Source organism: Hippocampus comes, unplaced genomic scaffold (assembly GCF_001891065.2).
Source record: "Hippocampus comes isolate QL1 unplaced genomic scaffold, H_comes_QL1_v1.1 scaffold112, whole genome shotgun sequence".
Taxonomy (NCBI): Eukaryota; Metazoa; Chordata; class Actinopteri; order Syngnathiformes; family Syngnathidae; genus Hippocampus; species Hippocampus comes.
The window spans coordinates 2,061,280-2,081,899 of record NW_017805841.1 but is presented as its reverse complement, the minus strand read 5'-3'; the positions used below and the strand labels follow the sequence as shown (position 1 = coordinate 2,081,899).

Here is a 20,620-nt window from a genome sequence, read left to right as displayed (position 1 = left end):
TTAACCAACACTACTCCCTCTATTAGTTACAATCAAAAATAAGCATTATTTTTGTCAAGGCATTTTCGGGGTAGGGGGTATACAACTCTTTCAGGTACTGTATACCGGATGAATTGCCCTTTTGCAGTATGTCTACACAATTTCTACTGTTAACATTGACTCTGGACTCCTATGTTAGTTAATGACCCAATGAAATTATGGCATAACCTCTAAAAGTTAATTTTTGTGCTATACAGTAACGTTGTAGTGGCAATGATGATCTTATGAAATATTCATTTTTGTTTCTTTCATTTCATGAAATTTCAAATCTAATTCCGGCAGTTTAAATTTCAATTGCTATTCCGCTTTTTTGTCACCTCAATTCTCATTCAATTTCGAGAATTGAATCGGAATGTAGGGGCCATTCTGAATTCACTTATGAATTTCGTACAGCCTTGGCGTGCACACAAAGGCAACACTATGTCCATTGAACATATAGGTATTAAAATCTGCTCCATGATGCATGCAGGCGAGCAGGATGCACAAAAGACTCCACGAGTGGGTTTCGGTGTCAACTTTTGGAACGTTTGTAATCCAAACCTGGAGCGTCCCAGTCGGACACACGCAGTTTGTCAAGGATGACTCACCTGTTCTTGATCTCTCTCTCTCTCTCTCTCTCTCTCTCTCTCTCTCTCTCTCTCTCTCGCTCTCTCGATCGCTCGCTCGCTCTCTCGCTCGCTCGCCCCCGACACCCGAGCGCAATCTAATAATCACCGACAGCAGGTGAGTGATCCTAAGGAGGATACATAACGAGGACCGGAGGATTGGCGGGTGGTCAGAGAAACTTTGCGGGAGAAAGAAGTGCCGTGGCCGGGCTGCAGGAGGACGTCACAACCGCTCCGTGGATGATGGTAAACGTGTTTTTCGCACGGATCTTTTCACTCCAGCAAGGTAGAGGTTTTAATCCTAAAAAGTACATTTTCTAAACCACTGTAGTTTCCATCAAGATTTATTGCACATAAAACTTGGATTAAAGAGAGACGGGGGGGGGGGGCAGTTTTAAAACATTTATTAAGTACACATATTGCTTCATAGTTCACAGTTGGATAAAACTGAAATGCTCTTAACAAATGTACTACACAAAAAGTTTAAGCAACTGTGACATTATGTATAGTTTAGACATTTGTTAAAAGTCTTAAAAGTGTTAAAATTCTTTCACATACCGCTAGCGTTTGAGCATTTATTTTATAGTTACTTTCAACTCTCTCTACTAGAACACTCTTCATAAAATAATTCAGTACACAAGTCCAACAACTGTTGTTCTTGTAATGGGTTTTCCACGAATCGTATTGAAGTCCATCATTTTAAAATCTACCTGTATCTAGGGGAGGTGCAGAAAGAAGAGGGCTAGCATGGATTACGATGCTTCTGCTGGAGTAAGATGCTTAGTAGCTAATTGCCTCCTCACAAGAAAATCTTCCGGAGCGCACACAAGTCCTCTGCTCCATTCTTAAACTCAAGCATGACGACATCTGACTTTTGAGGATTTGGGATCTGTGCAAGGTAAGAATGTCAAGAAATTAGCTAATGGCGATGTCATTTGTCTTCAAATATTATTTTAATGGTGACTTAAATTCCAAATGTGAAGCGAGATCCTTTTTAGGTTGGCGAGTGAGCTCTAGCCCATCCCAGCTCCCTTTGGGGACACCCTGGACTGGTCGCCAGCCAATCGCAGGGCACACGTAGACAAACTATTCATGCTTACATTAAGACCTATGGACAATTTAGTTTTTGGTGAACCTAACATGCATGCTTTGGGAATGGGTGAGGAAGCGTATGCACAGAAGGACTCAGAACATCTCAACTCTGAGACAAGCATGCTAAGCGGTACACTACCGTGCTGCCCACATGTGAAAATTATACTTTTTTTTTTTTTGTTCCCCCTCAAATGTTTTACCATCCACTCTAGCCTTGATTAGGAAGATTTGAATACATTTGATTCCACTCTTGATGAAAAGTACAAAGACGCGAGCACTCATCAGCATCATCAGATTCCTCGCAGACAATGTAATTATCACTCAGCACAAATAGCAAGCAAGATGTCATCTCTCCCCCCCGTCTCGCTCGCTGTCCCTCTCAAGCTTTTTACTCTATTGATCTCACCCGGAAACAGGAAGATGAGACCCCGCTTTGGGAGTAATTTGGAGCGTCTCAAAAATCACTTAGCACATCATCCCCCACAGCCAGAATCAATGGAAGAGGCAGACCGGCTTCTCACTGCCCAACAACACTCTGTATATATACATATATAAACATATGTGTGTGCACACACAAATGTAACTACAAGGATATTTTAATGTGGAAAGTGCAACTGTGACTTACAATGTGTGCAAATAGAGCATCTCGCGTGGCAGAAAGCATAGATCTGCGTTTAACAAAACTAATTTATTACGCGGCCTGAAAAACGGATGTGTCGCTCCCCCCAAATGATTTAAAAGTCATACTTAGTTTAAACCAGTGCCCCACAAGCTATATAGAATAAAAGGTGTCATTTTGGTATAGGTTGGAAGCACTCTTTTTTTTTTTTTTTTTTTTTTTTTTTTTCTCCTTAATACATCTATCCACCCATCCATCCATCCATCTTCCGATCTGCTTTATCCTCACAAGAGTCGCGGGGGGTGCTGGAGTCGATCCCAACTGTCTTTGGGGAGTAGGCGGGGGACACCCTGAACCGGTTGCTGGCCAATTGCAGGGCACTCCTTAATACATTGCCAAGGTATTGAATGTAGACAGTAGATCCTCAAAATCAAGTGACTTGGATTCAGACTCAGGTGTGAAAAAAATGTCTATTTATTTTTCACACACACACACACACACACACACACCCGTATACACACACACACACACACACACACACACACACACACACACACACACACACACACACACACACACACACAGTACATGCGGACCTTCATTATTTGCGGGCCGACCCAGTCCCTATCCCCCACTGTATTTTTACCCCGGTACGTTTCCCCTAACCCAGTGGTTCTTCACGTGGGTTCGATAGAACCCCAGGGGTTCGGTGAGTCGGTCTCAAGGGTTCGACGGAGCCTCTGCCATGGAGGGTAAGACACACACGACTCAACATGTTAATTAGTTATGACACACCCACTTGGCCATCACTGGCTGCAGATGATCACATGACATTGCTTGTCCAATCATTGCTGCGAAATTTAGTTCGCTGAGTAGTCAACGTGTGACTGTTGTGAGAGTACGTCGTACAATAAAAAAATATATATATATATACTTCTTGAAATTTTATTTACTTTTTTCTGTTTTTAATAATTTATTTATGAATTTATTTTTATCTTGATTTTGTAAAATATATTTTTTTCACTCATGAAGGGTTCGGTGAATGTGCATATTAACTGGTTGGGTCCGGTACCTATGAAAAGGTAAAGAACCACTGCCCTAACCATTATAATCATGACTAGAAAATAAAAAATCGGAAGAAATTGTTCACAGATGCTCCACACGTATCTTCTCCTCTTCTGTGTATGGCACTGGTAATATTCACTGTCTCATCAGATTAGCAGTGAATTATCAACGGGCCATAAACAGAGTTGAGACAGAACCTCCATCAGAATCCTTTTGTCTGGGATTGTCCAAGTGTGTCTGCTCTACTTTGCCCATTTTGGCACCAGCACATTTTTGCTTTGCGTGTCTCTGCTTGAGCAGTTATGTATGGTGCCACTATAGGACAAGACGGACATCCGTCAGTGCTTGTGTTTTCTTTGACCTCATGTTGGTGTCTATGTCCAGTGGCCTCAGACAGGGCATTGAATGACAAACTACCAGGCTGATCAATTGCACGGTCTTTGGAAGAGTCTGTTGTTGCTGTTTCTGGATCTTTGCGAGGATGCAACCTGAAACCGTCCCGTCGCACAGGTCTGGATGACCTGGCGGCTCTCTTGCGGTGCTTGGCAATAGTAGAACTCACTCTGGTGGCGTGGAAGGGTCCGGTGGTTCTAGACTTGCCAAAAAACTGATGGAGAGACTACAACAGAGTTCCACACAGTCTGGCTTTTTTTTGGACAAACCGTTGATTGGTGAAGAAATACAGAATATACAAGTGACCAAAAAGGATTATGAGTGACGACAGGCGCATCAGCGAGGGCTTTGCAGATACCATCTCCCTCCTGAGTGGTCTGCAGTCTCAGAACAACATGACGACTACTGGAGGACATGACTAGATTGTCTTTTTAAGAAAATGACAGTCTTCAACTGACCATTTCCATGTGCCCACTCCTTATCAGTAATCTGTGCTCACCCTGGCCAACTTTGCATCATCCGCCTGTGCGGGTCTGCTTACAAACTTCCTTATAAATGTAATCAATCTCTTATCCCGCCATGTCAAAGACTGTGTACCTCTCTTGTGCCAAATTTAAAGGGAATGAGAGGAGATGCTTTTATTGGCTATGTTTACGCCCACAACAGCGCTAACCGCCCGCTTCGAACAGCGAGTCTCTATGAAAATACCAAAGGAATGGAAACTCCAACCATGCGCACCATTCGACTGCACTTTGTCCATAGATACCAATCAATCTAATAAATCAATCAAACGCTCAGTAAATAAATGACTTGGTCAGTTTTTAGTCCATCAATCAATCCATCAATACGTCAGCCAATACAGTGGTCAGTCAGATGGTATCTTGCTCAGTAGATCAATAGGTCAGTTAGCTACTCAATCATTCAATAAGTCAAGTTGATCAGTCGGTTAATTTTTTAATTAATCGAAAGTCATTCAGTTTCTCCAATCAGAAAATCACCAGTTGTTCAATAAGTCATTCATTCAGGATTAATTTATTGTTTTGTCTTTGTTTTTATATGTCTGATTTTACTTAATGTGCAGCACTTTCTATGCAGTTATGAAATAAAGTTGAAAATCGGTTCCTCAATCAATATATCAGTCAGTGAGTTACTCAGTAAGTCAGTTGCCGGTCAGTCTGTCAATCAGTCAGTAAGCCAGATTGACTGTCATTCAATCAACTAGCCAGTCAGTCAATTAATTGTCAATGAATAAGTCAGCATCGGTGGTTGATTCCCATTCATCCATCCACTGCATGCACAATGATTGAAAGGATCAATGGATGGATGGATGGATTGTGAAACGATCCTTCATTCGTACATCAATCAATCTATTCTTCCAACAACCTAACAGCCAACCAGTAAATGTTGAAATGATGACCATCCATTCATCAATCCACCCAGTAACAGAGCAACAATGTTTCCATTCAACCTGACCAATGAAATAGAGGAGGGAGAGGTCGGCTGACAGCTGCTACACGTGATTAGCGTGTGTAGTGATGCATCAAAAGCTCTTTAAGGAGAATCCCTGATTGGGAAGAGAGAAGGACACGCACACACATTCACACGCACACACTGAATCCTGAGACTTCTTGGTTACTCCAGTGACCATCTGTCATTGAGCTTTACTAACCAATGGATTATCAACTGGTCACACACACACACATGGACGCACGAGTAATGCAAGAGAATAAGTGGCGTCATTAAAGTTGATTGCTTGTGTCGTGCTAAAGCCCTAATGACCGTTTTATGACCTTTTTGTACATTTGCATGAGCACTATACTGTAATGTTTGTTCCTAAATGTAATTGAGGGCCACAGGACTCTGGATAAGAGTGATGTAGAAATAATGCAGTATTATTAGGAGTTTGTTACTCAGACAGACAATAACTCAACGATAGAGGATAGCAGATGCCGATTGACGTGACGTGACTTAACCCAAACTCAACCCAAGCCCTCACCTTTGCAATGGTGAGTTCTGTACCCAGGAAGTCGTCTTGTTTTTCGACGTGGGTCAAAGGGGCTACAAAAAAATCAGCAGTAATGTCATTTCCTACATGCAGAAGCCCTCGACCCTCTGACGGACTTGCACTAATGATGTTACGCCGCTTTTGGATGCGGATGATTAATGAGACTGCAGAAAGAAGTGAAAACTGAGCTGGTGTAACCCAATTTGCAGACTGTCGGCTCAGTGATGGATGAAAGCTTTTAATACGAACGTTTATTTGAGTTGTGGGCATTTTTTTGGTGGGGGGGTTGTTTGTGTGAATGATATATGGAGCTTTTAAGGTGATATTTTATGGAAACTTGATTTTATAATGGCTTGTATGCTTTTACTGTATTTGAGTCTCTGGGTGTCACCTTTTGGCTAATTTACATGACAACAGCTTCACACCAATTTGTCCGCCCGGTGAAGAGCCAGAGCCATTTTCAAGCAATACTGTATACGGACGACACTTTCGAAATCATACTTATATACTTGTAGTTGGGTGAAAATGTTGTAGTTTGTTTTTGAAGACAAATATTTTTAAATTGAGCTTTTTTGTGTTCAATGACCTCTTTGGCTTCTTCAATTAACATTTGATTTTGTTTCCATATCAGACTCTAAATGCCTTTTAGGGACAACGGTTCCTAATTTATCACGTTATCAGATTACAGGTTATCATTATTGGTGCATGGAAGGGTTAAATTAGAATACTCTCATAAAATTACAAATCAGTCAGTTGTTCGAATAGTGCCCTGACCTGCCCATACTGGTGACAACAAAAATTGTACTAGTACAGGGGTGTCAAACATACGGCCCGCGGGCCAGAACCGGCCCCCAAGGAGGTTTGATCCGGCCCGCGGGATGATTTAAAAGTGAAAAAAAAATGCATGAAAGACACAGAATGAATATTTTAAATAAAATGAAATTCGTGGATTATCCGCTAGGGGGCACCCTGTTTTGATCACAGTAAAAGACAACATTGTTTTGATCGGGGAAGAAAACAGCAGTCTCAGTCTGTCACTGAGATAGACCCAACGCAGCAAATGATATGAAAGCACCATTCAATGCTTCTTGAGACCAAAACAAAGGAAAGAGATGATATTTTGGTGATTCATAGCACAGTATGGTATAATGTTAATGGTCTGGCCCACTTGACATCTACCGAGTCCGTATGTGGCCCACAATGTGAAATGAGTTTGACACCCCTGTACTAGTACATGGACCTTAAGATGCTAATTTGTATTTTGGGGGATTCTCTGTGTAATGTCAAATGACAGCGTGAGCGCCACCTGTCTGTCAGACTGAGACTGTGTCCCAATGCTGCAAATGGTAAACCTTATCAATAATACTCCGGGACCAACAATCATTGTGATAAACATATCGGCAACTTTATTTTATTGACCTTTAACCACATATTGCTAATCAGTTCATATAGTGCTCACAAAGACTTCGGGAGATTGGGTTGTTCCACCTCCATGCATTTCTGACATCTGGATTATGGCCTGTTTTACTGCCACTTCTCTTCTGCCCTCCCCTCACTCCTGCCTAAAAGACTGCTCTTGGCCAGCCTGCTAATAATTCTCTGACAGCTTTAGAAAGTTAACATTGCATGACAGCAACTAATTTCCACATTCCCATTTCAACAAACCGATGAATTCTTTTGAATAAAAAATAGAACCTACATACACAGTATATATTTCTAACCTTTTATTATCCCTTCATGAGTGCACTGTGATAAATGTAGACTTCAAGGAAATATTCAGAGTAATAACATCACATAAACAGGTTGTCTTCGGAGTCCAGGTGTCAATACCTGCCTCAAAAAAGGTTTTAGTGAGCCACAAAAAATTGTAAAAATGTAATGTTTTGTGTGTGTGTGTGTGTGTGTGTGTGTGTGTGTGTGTGTGTGTTTATGTCACCTGTAATAGTTGGGTTTAAAGGGTCCATGCTTGCCGATGCCCAAGTACTTGGTCTGCTCGTCAGTCAGCTCAGTGAGGTGAGCTTCAAAGCCAGGAAGGTGAAGACTGGCCACATATTCATCTGTGAAAATAAATATTCACATTTCATAACTAGGGGGATTTTGTGTTCATATCAATATCAATTAACATTAAAGAACTTGCCCATCTTTTTTGGCAGCAGGTAGACATCCCGTTTGTAACGTCCTTCTGGAGCATTGTACAGCTCAATGAGGGCCAGAGCCTGAACATTTAGGAGTGGCAGTCAAAATTCCACTGCTTTGCTTCTTATTTGGAGAACTGTGCGAGCACCAGCATCTTCCTTTGCTCCAAGTGATGTTATGCCTTATCCCATTTCTTGATTGTTAGGGAGTGTGAACAGACTTTAAGGATTATTTAGTACGTTCAAAAGTACTGTACAATTTCTGAACCACTGCCTCCACAAGTTAATTGCTTTGATTGTTTTTTGTGGGTGCTCGCTTTTCAGCGGTGACACATGAAAGAAAAAAATGCATCCTATGTCTCCTTGAACCAACCACGAGTCAAGAGTAGAATCTCTAATCATCTCCATTCACAATACTTGCACTTTTGTCCACAGAATAAAGAGCAATAAGTGTGTGTGCGGGTCACACACCTGAGTAGTGGCAGTGACGGACAGGACAAAGGGGGGCACAGTGGAGCAGCTCAGATTCAGCAAACGACCCTGAAGTGAGAATAAGAGAGACAAGAGACACCTGCAGTCGTTGGTCATCTTATACGATCCACATCTCATTCATCAAATCAGACAGCAGGCTAATTAAAGCAGTTAGGTAGACCCACGTAAACCGGGAAGCTCAATGACACGTACGCTAATGCTAGCTGCTTTATTTAGCAAAAACTAGTTGATTTTTTGACTTGAAATCACCATGTTACAATTTGGCAGAAAAAAAAAGATTATTTTATCCAAGACACTTGACGGTGTTTATTTCTTATTTAGGTGTACTTACTTTTTGAGTTTTGATGTGAGGTGAAAACATCACGTGTTTATCCTCAATGATCATTGGTTAGTTGAATTGATTTACTGAACATCGCATCTGCCCAATCAGAGGACAGATTCAAGTAGGTTGGATGACCCATGAAAAGCATGATGCTCATTCGCCCATTTAAAGTTTTCCTGCTTAATATAGGACAAACCACACCATTTGATGATTGAAACTCACTCGGAAACATTTTTGGGAGTAAAATTTACAATTCTGCCATGGATTTTTTTAAAACCTCGTATAACATATGACAGATCTTATCCCACTTGATGGCGCATATTTCTTATTTAAGTGTATTTATATTTTTTACTATGCGTTTTAATGTGACATAAAATGCCATGTCTCATTTTCATGGTCATTAGTCGTTTTAAAAGATTCACATATCATCCATCCGATCATGGGAGAGATGAACTAAACCCCACTTAAACCACAAAGCTTCATAACCCATTTGCCGATTTTAGGTTTCAGATACACTACACTACTCATCAACCCTAAATAAGTCGGGCTCAGGTGTTCTTGGGTGTCGTCTGCTTCATGGGTTACATTTCTATCGTAGCTGGTATAGATCAACAGTTTAGTGGCATCACCTCGGCAAGCAGGACGATTCTCCTTCCATCTGGCCATACGATGTGGTCCACCTGAGGTCTCACGCGCTCCCACCGCAGCTCTTCAGTACGCAGACTCGCCTGACAAAACACAACAACAAGCCGTTGTCTTCGTATCATAAAGTTTTTCTCAGCAGCACTGCTTCCACTACATTATGTGGAAGTTGGACTTTTGGTTTTTTTCGTCCAATCAGATTTCAATTTCCTTACGTTGCCATGTCAATGGAATCTGCCCAGGGCCTTCAGAATTAGTAGTGCTGGCTGATGCAACTTGAACACTTTTCCCAATGGCAATTGGAGTGTTTTTCGAAGCAATCACATTTTAAATTTGTCCTCACAGCTAACGTCAGCATATTTTCACACTGTGGTGCATCAGAGCAAAATTTGCCACATCCCAGTTTGACCAGCAAAACACGTCTGTTGTGATCTGGACATTCTATGACATTAAACAGCAAATTTTAATCAAAGATGGCTTGATGTGTCCCCTGATATAGTTTGGACACTAATTTTGAAAGTGGCCTTGACTTTTTTTCGAGGACACCAGGCTTTTAATGGATTTTCATATTTTGTTTTTAAACTTCACCTAATAAGCTTGCGCAATATGGATTATACCATGCGTTGAAATTTAAAGCTATGGACTTTCAGAAAAAAATTCCACCTGTTGCACAACGTGACTGAATTCATATGCATTACAAAATATATGGAAATACATTAAAAAAAGACTTGAAAATCTGAATTGCTAGAGAGAAAACACGGGCAGATTCAGAATCTGCAAAAAAAAAAAATCATCTAGAAAAGTTTAATTGCATCTCAGATTTAGAAAAAATTCATTTTATATATTTTTGTCATGCCTTGTCATTGGCTGAAGACCAGTCCAGAGTGAACTGCGTTCCCGCGCAAATATCAGATCATACCAAATCTATTTCTGTGTTGGAGTGCCCCATATTGCAGACGATGCAGCCATTCTTCATCCTGTCCAAATGTTCCCTGGCCACCACGTGTTTGTTACCTGAGTGGGAAAACAATTAAAGGGTTCATGGTGGAATATTTGAAATGGAGAAATGATGATTTGAGGAAATTAGTTTGTGGTATGCTATATGAAGTCGATGTGAAGCATTATAAAGCGGACATTAGTGTATCAAAACCATCCCTCTCAAAGCTAGGTCGGCATCAGGGCTAGCCCTAGGCAATTGTATCCCTAAAACAATTACAGTACACTTCCGGTTCATCATTTTGATTCTGGTTTCAACAGCCTGTGCCGTTTGTCTGCATTGTACTACAGTACAGCATTTACTTTCTACACTGGTTAGTAACAAAGAGAAAAGCAGTTTGTTCTCATCTGTCATCATTCGGTAGGACTATTGGTCGGCCTAAAATTCTGAAAATTTATTGTTTTGCTTAATTACCCAGTTGATTTTTTTCGTATACCGTACATCCTTTCTCTTATTTTGGAGTATGTGGCCCTTGGAAGAAAATGTTGGCACACTCCTGACGTAAATGCCAAAGCCAATCAGTTATTTTCAGATGAAATACTGTGAACTTGTCAATAAATGTAATTCTGTTCATTTGTAACTTTTAAAAATGTTACAAATTACAAAATTGGGAATTTCCCACAGGGTTATTGTTCACAGTATCAGTATCAAACCTATACACTTGAATTTACGTTATTTATTTTATCTTCACAAGAGTATATATTACACTTTCAAGAATTATTTATCGTGTAATTATCCATCCATCTTTCCATCCATCCATTTTCCGATCTGCTTGATCCTCAAAAGGATCCTGGAGCCTATCCCAGCTGCCTTTGGGCAGTAGGCGGGGGACACCCTGAACTGGGTGCCAGTCAATCGCAGGGCACACAAGGACGAACAACCATTCAACTATGTACATTGCTTATCCCAGTCAGCAGACGGGGCATCGAAACGGGGAACCGGAATTTTAAAATGTGAATCATTCCGGGAGAATTGGAATGTTACTCACAATTCCAATCGATTCTCGAGATCCGATGCCCAACCCAAGGCTCCTTAGTGTAAGTTGTCTTATATTTATTGAATCCACTGTAGTAGGTTTACACAGAGCCAGCCAGTGGCATAAAAAGTTTATTAATGTGGGAAAAATATTAATGATTGGCATAACAGACACGTAGGTATGGTGGCCCTGTGGGTCCTCATTAATCTTTTGGACCGAAATACATTTCAGTGTCTGAATGTTTCTACGTAAAGGAGTTGAATCAGTACTTCTGCTAACTAGAGTGATTTTTTTACACAAATATCCATATCAAATACAGAATGAGAGCACTTTTGCAACTTTGAGCTGTAACACAGGACAGGTCTGTGTCTATGTAACATTAGTGTACATGTGTACCTGTGCAGGTGATGACCACATCAACGTGTTGGACAACTTCACTCAGCTGGATCACTCTGAAGCCGTCCATGCTATAAAAATGTGGCAGAGGTGTCAAATTCATTGAGATCCATTGAGGACATTTCCTGGTTGCTTAGCTAGAAATTTGCCTGTTTTCGTAGTTTAGCATACCAGGCCTGGAGGGCACAGATGGGGTCCACTTCTGTTACGTACACAACAGCACCCAACGCTTTTAGGGCGGCACAGCAACCTTTGCCAACCTGGCACAAGAAATTAATTCGAACAGTCTCTTATGTAGCTCGGGGCAAGTGTCAGCCCGAGCCAATGTGGCAAGAGCTCGATGGCGCCCCCTCTGTTGGTGGTTATTCATAAACTTACCAAACCAAAAAAATTGGGAACATTGTTTTTCCCTTTTTTTGAAATCACAGGAGAACATCTCACCAGAATTACATGCTTAACAAGTAACAAACGAATGCAAACTTGCAAATTCAAAGTTACGAAACGTCTGCATTCTATTTTATTATGTTATTACTGTATATTTATTGTAATGTAGTAGAATACTATGAAGTGTGTTTTTTCACATAAAAATCTACTTTTTTTTTGGTTGCTCTTTATTGTTAGAACACATTAATGGCAATTCGTTTCAATGGGGAAAGTCGATTTGAGATACGACTGATTTGAGTTAGCCACAACTCTGGAATGAATTGAAGTTCTAAGTCAAGTAGGTGTTCATCTATGTATGCCTGTGACATGTAGTGACAGGCAGAAAAATGAAATGCTCTTCCAATGATTGACCCTTTCATCCACTTCTGTGCCATTTTTGTTTGGCGTAGCATGAAAAGGTCTGCCACACACACACACACACACACACACACACACACACACACACACACACACACACACACACACACACACACACATTCATGTTCACTGACCTCACCGTATCCACAGACGAGCACCTGCTTGCCACCAAACATCATGTCTGTGGTTCTCTTCAACCTGAAAGCAGCGCAGTCAGTCACCTGTGTCAGTGTGAGCATTTGTGTGTGTGTGTTTGTGTGTTCCTAAATACTATGATCGCTTACCCATCCAATATCAACTCCTTGCAACAGTAGAGAGTGTCAAACTTCTGCTTGGTCACTGAATCGTTGACGTTCATGGCAGGAACACACAACTTGCCGGCCTTGGATAGCTGGTACAAGCTGATGCAAAACATGTGCGACATGAGACATGAAAGTAAAATAAATCTCCATCTTTCTGCTGTTTGACAGTGGTGCCTTGACGTACGAGTGCCTTGAGTTCTGAGTACTTGGAGCTTAGTGGGGAACCGTCGATTATTTAAAACTCATAAACACGAATATAGTTACTGAATAGAACCTGAACTAACCGATAAACTCCTGTGACGCTTTCTTCCACAATGCCTCGAATGTTCTTGAACAGGGTCGGGTACTTCTTGTAGAGCCAGTGGGTCAGGTCGCCGCCGTCATCCAGAACCTGGCCACAGCGAATAGACAGGTGCTTTTCATCAACAACTATTTAAAGACCGCGACCCTTATGAGGATAAAGCGGATCGGAAAATGGATGGATGGATGGAGTATTTAAAGAGCTACATTAAAAGTGACTGTTGTACCACATTGGGTTCCCATATCTCAGCACCAATGCAGCGGTCGATGCACCACCAGAAGTCATCCTCTGACTCCCCTTTCCAGGCAAACACGGCTGTACCTGAGTGGGCCGGGGTAGGTACATTACAGGAAATAACAGTATGAAGAAGACAGCAAGTGCTTGGAAACAAAACGGAGTGTCCTATCATTGTGTACCTCCTTCTGCCAGAGCAGCTGCTACTGCGTTCTGGGTGGAGAAGATGTTGCAGGCGGCCCAACGGCACTGAGCCCCCAACACTGACAAAGTCTCCATCAGAACCTGGAAAATACACACACACACACACACACACATTCTGGCAAACTATTGGAATCTCCACGAAACGCTCAGTTGTGATTTCTCTCGCTCTCTTCGGTTTTTAAAATGTTAAAGCTGCAGTTGTTTGAAGGTTTAGAATTGCCGTAAGAACGATGCTTATCTATTTTAGCGGGTCAATGGCTTTTCGCATCGGCTTTTTGCATTCTATGTTAGCAGAAAGCTAGAAGACCTTCATTAGACAAAATTAATGAAAACAAACAAACAAACAATAAGTTAATTTTTTTAAAACACCCCACGCCTTGACAAGAATAGCCAATCACAAACTGTAGGGACACAAGGTGTGACCGTGAGGCCTCGACCAATCATTCGCTGTGCACACAAGTGTACATGCAACAACTTTGCAGGGACACTCAGATATCACACTTTCCTTGGCCGGACAGAAGGAACTAGACCCAAAACAAGGGGAAACATACAGTATGTAATGGTGGTGTCTTACGTGGACTCAGCCCACTGTAGGGCTTCGAACTCGCAATGCCGCCGTAGGTCTCCGTCCTCATCGGGTGAGAGCTAAGTATGCTAACAGCCACATGCAGCATTGTTTTCCAGACTGATGTGGAATTTGTAATTTCTTATCAACACGAAAGTTTATCACCTCTCATATTTGCAAATTACACAGAATACGACATCAACATCATGAGTAACTCATGCTAGCAATGTAGCAGCTAAGATTCAACTTTGACTTTACGGATGTGCACTTCCATGCACAGACTACATTCCAATCTTTGCAGTTTGAGACCAGCTCATCATTTCAATATTTTGTGACTTTTTGACCGAGGGTTGAGAAAGGGTGCTTACCGCAGTTTGTGCCGTGATGTGCGTGCAGCCAATCACTTTGGCTCCTGCCAGAGGTTTCTCCCCACCAACCTTCTTCCTCAAAACCATCAAAGCGGGCATCTCTGAGTAGACACCAGCACCATGAAAAGCAAAATGTGTGTGTTTGTGTGAGAGCGAGTGGAAATGAGCGTTTGTGTGTGTGGATGAGATGTGCGATGGGAAATGAATTTGTGAGGGAGCAAGTGTGGGTTTGCCAGAGTGTTTTTGTGTATGTCTGTATGTGTTTGAGTGAGTGCGTTAATAACTGAATGTTTGTGTGTGTGTGTGTGTGTGTGTGTGTGTGTGTGTGTGTGTGCGCGTGTGTGTGTGTGTGTGTGTGTGTGTGTGTGTGTGCGCGTGCGTGCGTGTGTGTGTGAGATTGAGCATGTGAACATACATTTTAAGTCTTTTCCTCACCTTGCTCTGCAATGCAGATTTCACGACGTCCAAAATCAGCCTGTTTGATGTTTTTAATGCAAAAGTCTGAGACACCCTTGGATGTCTTCTGGACCTTGTTTCTGGGTGAATTCTCATCCTCAGAGCTGGCACTGCCCACTGCACAGTACAACACAGTACAGTAAGGCCCATATGTTTGCCTTTATACACAATCATGATTTTAAATAAGATAATTAAGATGGGGACGAGAGTGGAAATGTACAACTTTAATTAAAGGGCATCTAAACAAATTACAGGTGAGTAATGAACGAAAGGCACCTGAACTGTGGCTGTCAATGGACGACTGCGAGATGGAGCGAGCCAGTGAGCACGGGACGGCCTTGATCGGACGCTTGTTGAATTCTTGTTTCTCCTCCGTCAACTGTATTTGCTGTTGGAACAAAAAAAACAACAACAACAAAACACATTTAAATGAAATAGTCAAACAATGAACTCCTGTTTATCGAGGGCGATACATTCCAGACAAAAGAAGGACTTTCCCAGCATACCTAGCTGTATTTGTTAATAGCTATAGCCTTCTAATGGCTTTGTTATACAGCTAATAGTTTTAGCATTAATGTTCCTCTTTTTTGTACTCTCCTCGTGTGTAATAGTAGTTGTGTGTGTTTTACTTACTTCTTGTGCATAATTTTGTGGCACCAGAAGTTATTTTGGTGTTCAGTTTAATGACTCCCCTGATCATTAACAAACGTCACTATGTCAGTGAGATACCCCCAGTTGTGGGAATGCTAATGGCCACTGCATGTGGACTCATGTAATGATCCGAATCTTCTGCAATGTCAGCAAGACAGTATACATGTCAAATACAAAAAAAAATCTAAAATTCTCATTCAATATTTGAAATGCTTTGGCTTGAAATATCTCAAATAAACATGATACATGTCATTACAAAAAGGATAAAGTGCATGAACCTCTTTCTAAGTATTTCAAATACTGTACATTGTAGTAATTCACATTGAATTCATGTACAGTATTCATTTTCTTGAGTATTTTAAGCACATGGGAATTACTGATGCGGTTCATTCAAAATACTCGTATATTGTAGTTATTAGACATTTTAGAGAACTCTCCTTCTTTGTTTTATTTATATTTGGCTGCTAAATGTACAGCACAACGTATTTTGGCCTGTTTATGTTCAACTTTAAGCAGTTCAAATGGATGGAAATGTTTTTTTTGCAAATAAAATACATGCACGTTTTCTCTGTACCCTCTTATTATTCATGTGAGCAAGTGGAAGGTTTTGCATTGGCCAAGTCAATTTCCAGACTTGAACCCAGTAGAGCACAGGTCTCAAACTCAAGGCTCGTGGGGCCAGAGCTGGCCCGCCACATCATTTGATGTGGTCCCTGAAAGCAAATCATGTGTGCCCGCTGCCATGATCATTGCTGAAATCTGTACCAAAATTGCTTATCAGTGCTTTCTTATGTAAATTTGTCAAGCCAAACAACGGTGGCAGGTTACCATTTCTTTGTAAAAAAAAAAAAACGTGTGAAAAAGATTACATTATAATCCGCATCTTTTTAACGGCCCTACTGTGACCTCTCGTCAAGGTCACTCTAATGACTGAGTGTGGTGCAATTCAACCCAACACAATACAATGAATCTGCGACCTTGTCCCAACTAAATGACCCTGAATTAGGCAATATTGTCACAAAATAATACATAATTTAGTTTAAAATCAAATGATTTTGAGCCAATAATAACAATGAAGGCCGGCCAGTGCTGCATTTTCCATGGTAATGATTACAAATGTGGCTCCACAGTTGAGTGAATGCGGGTTCCGTTTTCTTCTATTTGGTGGCACTTAAGTCAAGCAGCTTAATATTTAACACAAGCTGCGCGGCAGCGTGCAGCCAAATTTAATGATCACATTGCAACAGCTGAGAAATTGTTTTTTAAGATCAAGCAGGCGAGGGTGAAAGTTCAAAGAAAGGACGCATGATACCATTTTGACTTTAGGAGTCCAAAAAAAAAAAAATCCTTGATTCAATGATGCATTTGGCCATTGAGGCAAAGAATCGTCGATAAATGTCGAAAGATATATTTTGATAACATCCATTTGAAAGATGATGTCTTTCAGGAGACAAAGAAAAAAAGGGAGCACTACCTTAATGCGAACAGACTGTACAGCATCCTGATCCTTGGCTTTGGTCACATTCACCAGACTGTACACTTTCTTCATGCTTTCACCTTGGCGGACCTCAGTGCACACTGCTGTATTAAGCATTAAGCATGAGGTGACGCCACAAGTTCACAGAGCAACCAGACACGCCTCGCAAAAGCACAGGCTACGCTCAAAGCAGTCTTTGTATGAGGATAATCAAAAAAAAAAAAATTGAGGCTCGGTGTAAATTTACACACAATGGAAGAAAGAATGTCATGTCGTGATTCCCTCCCTGGGAACACAGTCCAATTTCAGTCGCAATGGGTAATAATTGGCAATATTGGTATATGGAGTATTACAAGTCACATAGTGTTGAAAAGGTACATTTACACACACACACACTCTAAATTGTCCCTATATATATATATATATGTATATATACACACACACACACACACACACACACACACACTGTATAACAGTATTTAGAGGTACAGTATGTATTTATCCTTTGAAAAATAATATATTACTGCATCTAACTGAGAAAGGTATAAAATGTTCTTCTGTGTGTCTGTCTGTATTATCATGCCCCAGTTGGTCAAGGTGCACACTCAAACAGAAGTAACAAATGTCCACTGCATTATAGGAAAAAAGTGGCAACATTTTTTTTTTTTTTTACATTCTGTTTACTCCTCCACTATACGCCCTTTCTACTACTTCTGCTGCGTGATCCTCGTGGATTTTTGCACCACTGCTACCCGATGGCCATTTTTTTGCTATTTAACATTGCCGTCAAGCCTAATCCTTTGGTGAGAAGTTGCATCAGACTCTCTTGCACCCTCCCCCATGAAAAAACGTGATTGACGTATTAATACGTCATTGGGAGGGAACGGCTATGCGCTAATTGACGTATTTATACGTCAAAGGGTGTAAATGAGTTAATATGAAGTCCAATAGTTTCAGATTCAAACACTTTATTGACCCTCTAAAAGGGAACTTCCAAAACCACACAAGAAAAAATAAACATTAATCGAGGTCAATATTATAGAGTACTATTTTCTTATTTACTCTTTGAGCGCCATTGATGGTGTAATTGTACGCTCGCCTGACTTGTGTGTGGGCAGCGTAGGATCGGTTTTCAGTGACGGTGTGAATGTGCGTGTGAATGGTTGTTTGTTTCAATGTGTGCCCTGCAACTGACCGGCGACCAGTTCAAAGTGTAGTTCGCCTTTTGCCCGAACTCAGCTGAGATAGGCTCCAGCCTCTTGCGTAACCCTGTTCATGATGAGAGCATGGAAATGTCAGGAAGACACTTGCGTACTTTGTGTTAATATCATAAAATTATTTCGGTGCACCCACTGAAGTGTCCTGTCTATGTGGTGTCTCCTGGTGCCTGGTCAAACATTCACTCAGGTGTACAGGTTAAAACATAAAATATTGACTCGCTTAAATGCAGACTCACACTTCTTGCCCATCTTCCAAGTTGCACCCCAAAACTCAAAACCTAAGAAGCATATACAAGTGTGTCGCTGTCAGCGGTGACAAAATACTCACACTCTATACTGAAATAGAAGCGCAGATACTTGTGTAAAAATAGTCTGATAAAAGTATTTGTTCAAGTCCTGTATTGAAGTGAAATTATAAAGTACAGACTCTGAAATGTACAAAAGTAAAAAAAATGTATGAACATGAAAATGGCTTGAAGAAGGTGGGTTGGCTAGTTAGTCTGCATATGAGCTTCTGTGCGTGAATTGTGGCCTGCAGCAACTCCTTGAAAGTGTTCTTATTTTGTATTTGTGTGTTTGATTTGTCATATTCAATCAATAGCAACTTTGGCTTTCCTTGCCTTTACACCAAGGGATTACATTTCCTTAAGTGCTCTATTTGTTTTTTTACTGTACATGATTGACAGCATTTCTGATGCTCGCTTGTTACTCAAATATTGTCTCACGACATAAAAAGAAAAAAATCAAACAAGTAACACCCCGTAACTCAGAAAACTCATAAGTCAGTGCACTCCTAAATCAAAGCATCATTGAGCTTTTGTGTAATCTATACAATTAGTCCCATTCAGTTGGACTGCCTGTAAATAGCAGCAGGTCTTGGATTTACAGAGCACATCTCCAATCAATGACAAGGGGCTCTTGTAATGAGCTTTGTGGTACACCTAAAGAAAGACATAGCGGTTGGCTCGGCTCGAACACAGAAAAACTCAAAAACAAAATAAGGCTCAAATCCAACAAAACTTGTAAAGTAGGATACTAAATTTGATGACTTAATTACTTCCCACCACTGGTCACCGTCTGTACTCACCATATCAGTCTTCAGTGCCTCGGTGACGACTTCCCCCGTTCCAGCCTCCTCTCCCTCTCTTCCCTGACCCGGATGGGGGGCCCACCTGCTCTCGGCCGCCTTCAGCATCTGCAGCAGGTTGGGGCCCCTCTTGATCGCCTGCTCCTCTGCGGCGCCTACGCATCCGTCCCGCTCGTCCTCTGTTTCTGCTGCTTGAGGACAGTGGCCTGAGCTCGACAAGTGCAGCGTCGCTCCGGAGACTCCCATCAGCTGCTTTTCCTCAGCCATGGGACTCCACTTTGCAAGTAAAGCACTTCTTGCTCAAGTGGATGTAACAGTGCTCTAGTGCGTGCACATAAGGGCTGTTTTGACTCCAAACAACAGCATTTGTTTCAACGTAAAGTGGCCGCAAATTAGTCCTGGTGGCAGTGTGTACACGCTAAACATCGCTTGTTGGCACGCAGAGAAATAAATACCCAATGCAAATTGTGGCACATATGAACAGGGGTGGGAAGTAATAAATACTTTGTAACTTGCGTAATCTTTTTTCCTATATATGTACTTTACTTGGGGTACCAGGTGGTGACCTTTTCCAACAGGCAGAGGGAGCTAGCTGCAGCAGTCGCTAGTTGATGCTGAGACAGTGGAGCATGTTGAGGAACACAAATACTTGGGCACAACTTTTGATAGTCTGCTGAAATTCTCCTCTAACACGGACGAGATCCTGGTTTCATTCTGTCAGCCTTAAGGACAGAAACCACCGACAGAAAATCGTGGCTCTCTGCTCTAAAATAACTGGTACTCCTCCAGGAACTCTGTTGACTGTTCATGAACATCTGACACGCAGGCTAGCAGTTCCGCAATGCTCAAGACCCCTCACATGCTTTGTTTACAAAGTTTGAATGGCTGCCTTCAGGACGCCGACTTTGTTGCCCCACCTGCAGAACTCAAAGAAGAAAGGTCATTTTAGTGCTGAAAGCTGTGCTGCTCCTCGGTTCGTGAATTTCATCAAACATTTCTGTCTATCCTTGAATATATTCGCACACACATTTTCAATTCACACTAATCTGCACCTGCCTTAGTACTTTAACATTAGCCTTGTTTATGTGCAGATATTGATCGTATTCCTTTATTGTTTTTGGTTTTAAATTGCAGCTCTACATGCATTTAATCAACTCACGCCAAGGACAAATAAAG

General features: G+C 41.4%; 1 protein-coding gene and 1 long non-coding RNA gene across 5 annotated transcripts; one reads left to right on the top strand and one right to left on the bottom strand.

The window, feature by feature from the left end:
* The first annotated feature begins 795 nt into the window (after nt 1-795).
* Nucleotides 796-8,465, top strand: LOC109526791 (uncharacterized). The gene is made up of 3 exons (XR_002170412.1): nt 796-890; nt 1,365-1,542; nt 8,389-8,465. It is a non-coding gene; the product is annotated as an uncharacterized LOC109526791 (long non-coding RNA).
* LOC109526788 (adenosylhomocysteinase 2-like) lies at nt 7,198-19,959 on the bottom strand. 4 transcript variants are annotated; one of them, XM_019888296.1, is made up of 17 exons: nt 19,445-19,951; nt 15,286-15,397; nt 14,989-15,126; nt 14,554-14,654; nt 13,599-13,701; nt 13,409-13,503; nt 13,166-13,272; nt 12,864-12,980; nt 12,714-12,777; nt 11,950-12,038; nt 11,779-11,849; nt 10,329-10,423; nt 9,397-9,495; nt 8,425-8,493; nt 7,956-8,034; nt 7,755-7,875; nt 7,198-7,648 (listed from the first exon to the last, which is right to left on the bottom strand). In XM_019888296.1, the coding sequence occupies exons 1-17, from the start codon at nt 19,709-19,711 to the stop codon at nt 7,642-7,644; spliced, it is 1,734 nt and encodes a 577-aa protein (XP_019743855.1). In that variant the 5' UTR covers nt 19,712-19,951; the 3' UTR covers nt 7,198-7,641. The 4 variants fall into 4 exon arrangements, with proteins under 4 accessions (XP_019743855.1, XP_019743857.1, XP_019743856.1 ...); XM_019888298.1 differs by lacking the exon at nt 19,445-19,951 and adding an exon at nt 17,135-17,265; XM_019888297.1 differs by lacking the exon at nt 7,198-7,648 and having other exon boundaries at nt 7,751-7,875; nt 19,445-19,954.
* Between the last annotated feature and the right edge of the window lie 661 nt (nt 19,960-20,620).

What these genes read in the sequence shown, in the direction of transcription:
- LOC109526788 (XM_019888296.1), bottom strand. Translation starts at nt 19,711, where the DNA reads ATGGCTGAGGAAAAGCAGCTGATGGGAGTCTCCGGAGCGACGCTGCAC. An exon ending in AGCTGCTCTGGCAGAAGGAG is followed by an intron (nt 13,504 to 13,598) that starts GTACACAATGAT and finishes CGGCCCACTCAG; the next exon opens with GTACAGCCGTGTTTGCCTGG. An exon ending in TCGTCTGTGGATACGGTGAG is followed by an intron (nt 12,039 to 12,713) that starts GTCAGTGAACAT and finishes TTCTTGTGCCAG; the next exon opens with GTTGGCAAAGGTTGCTGTGC.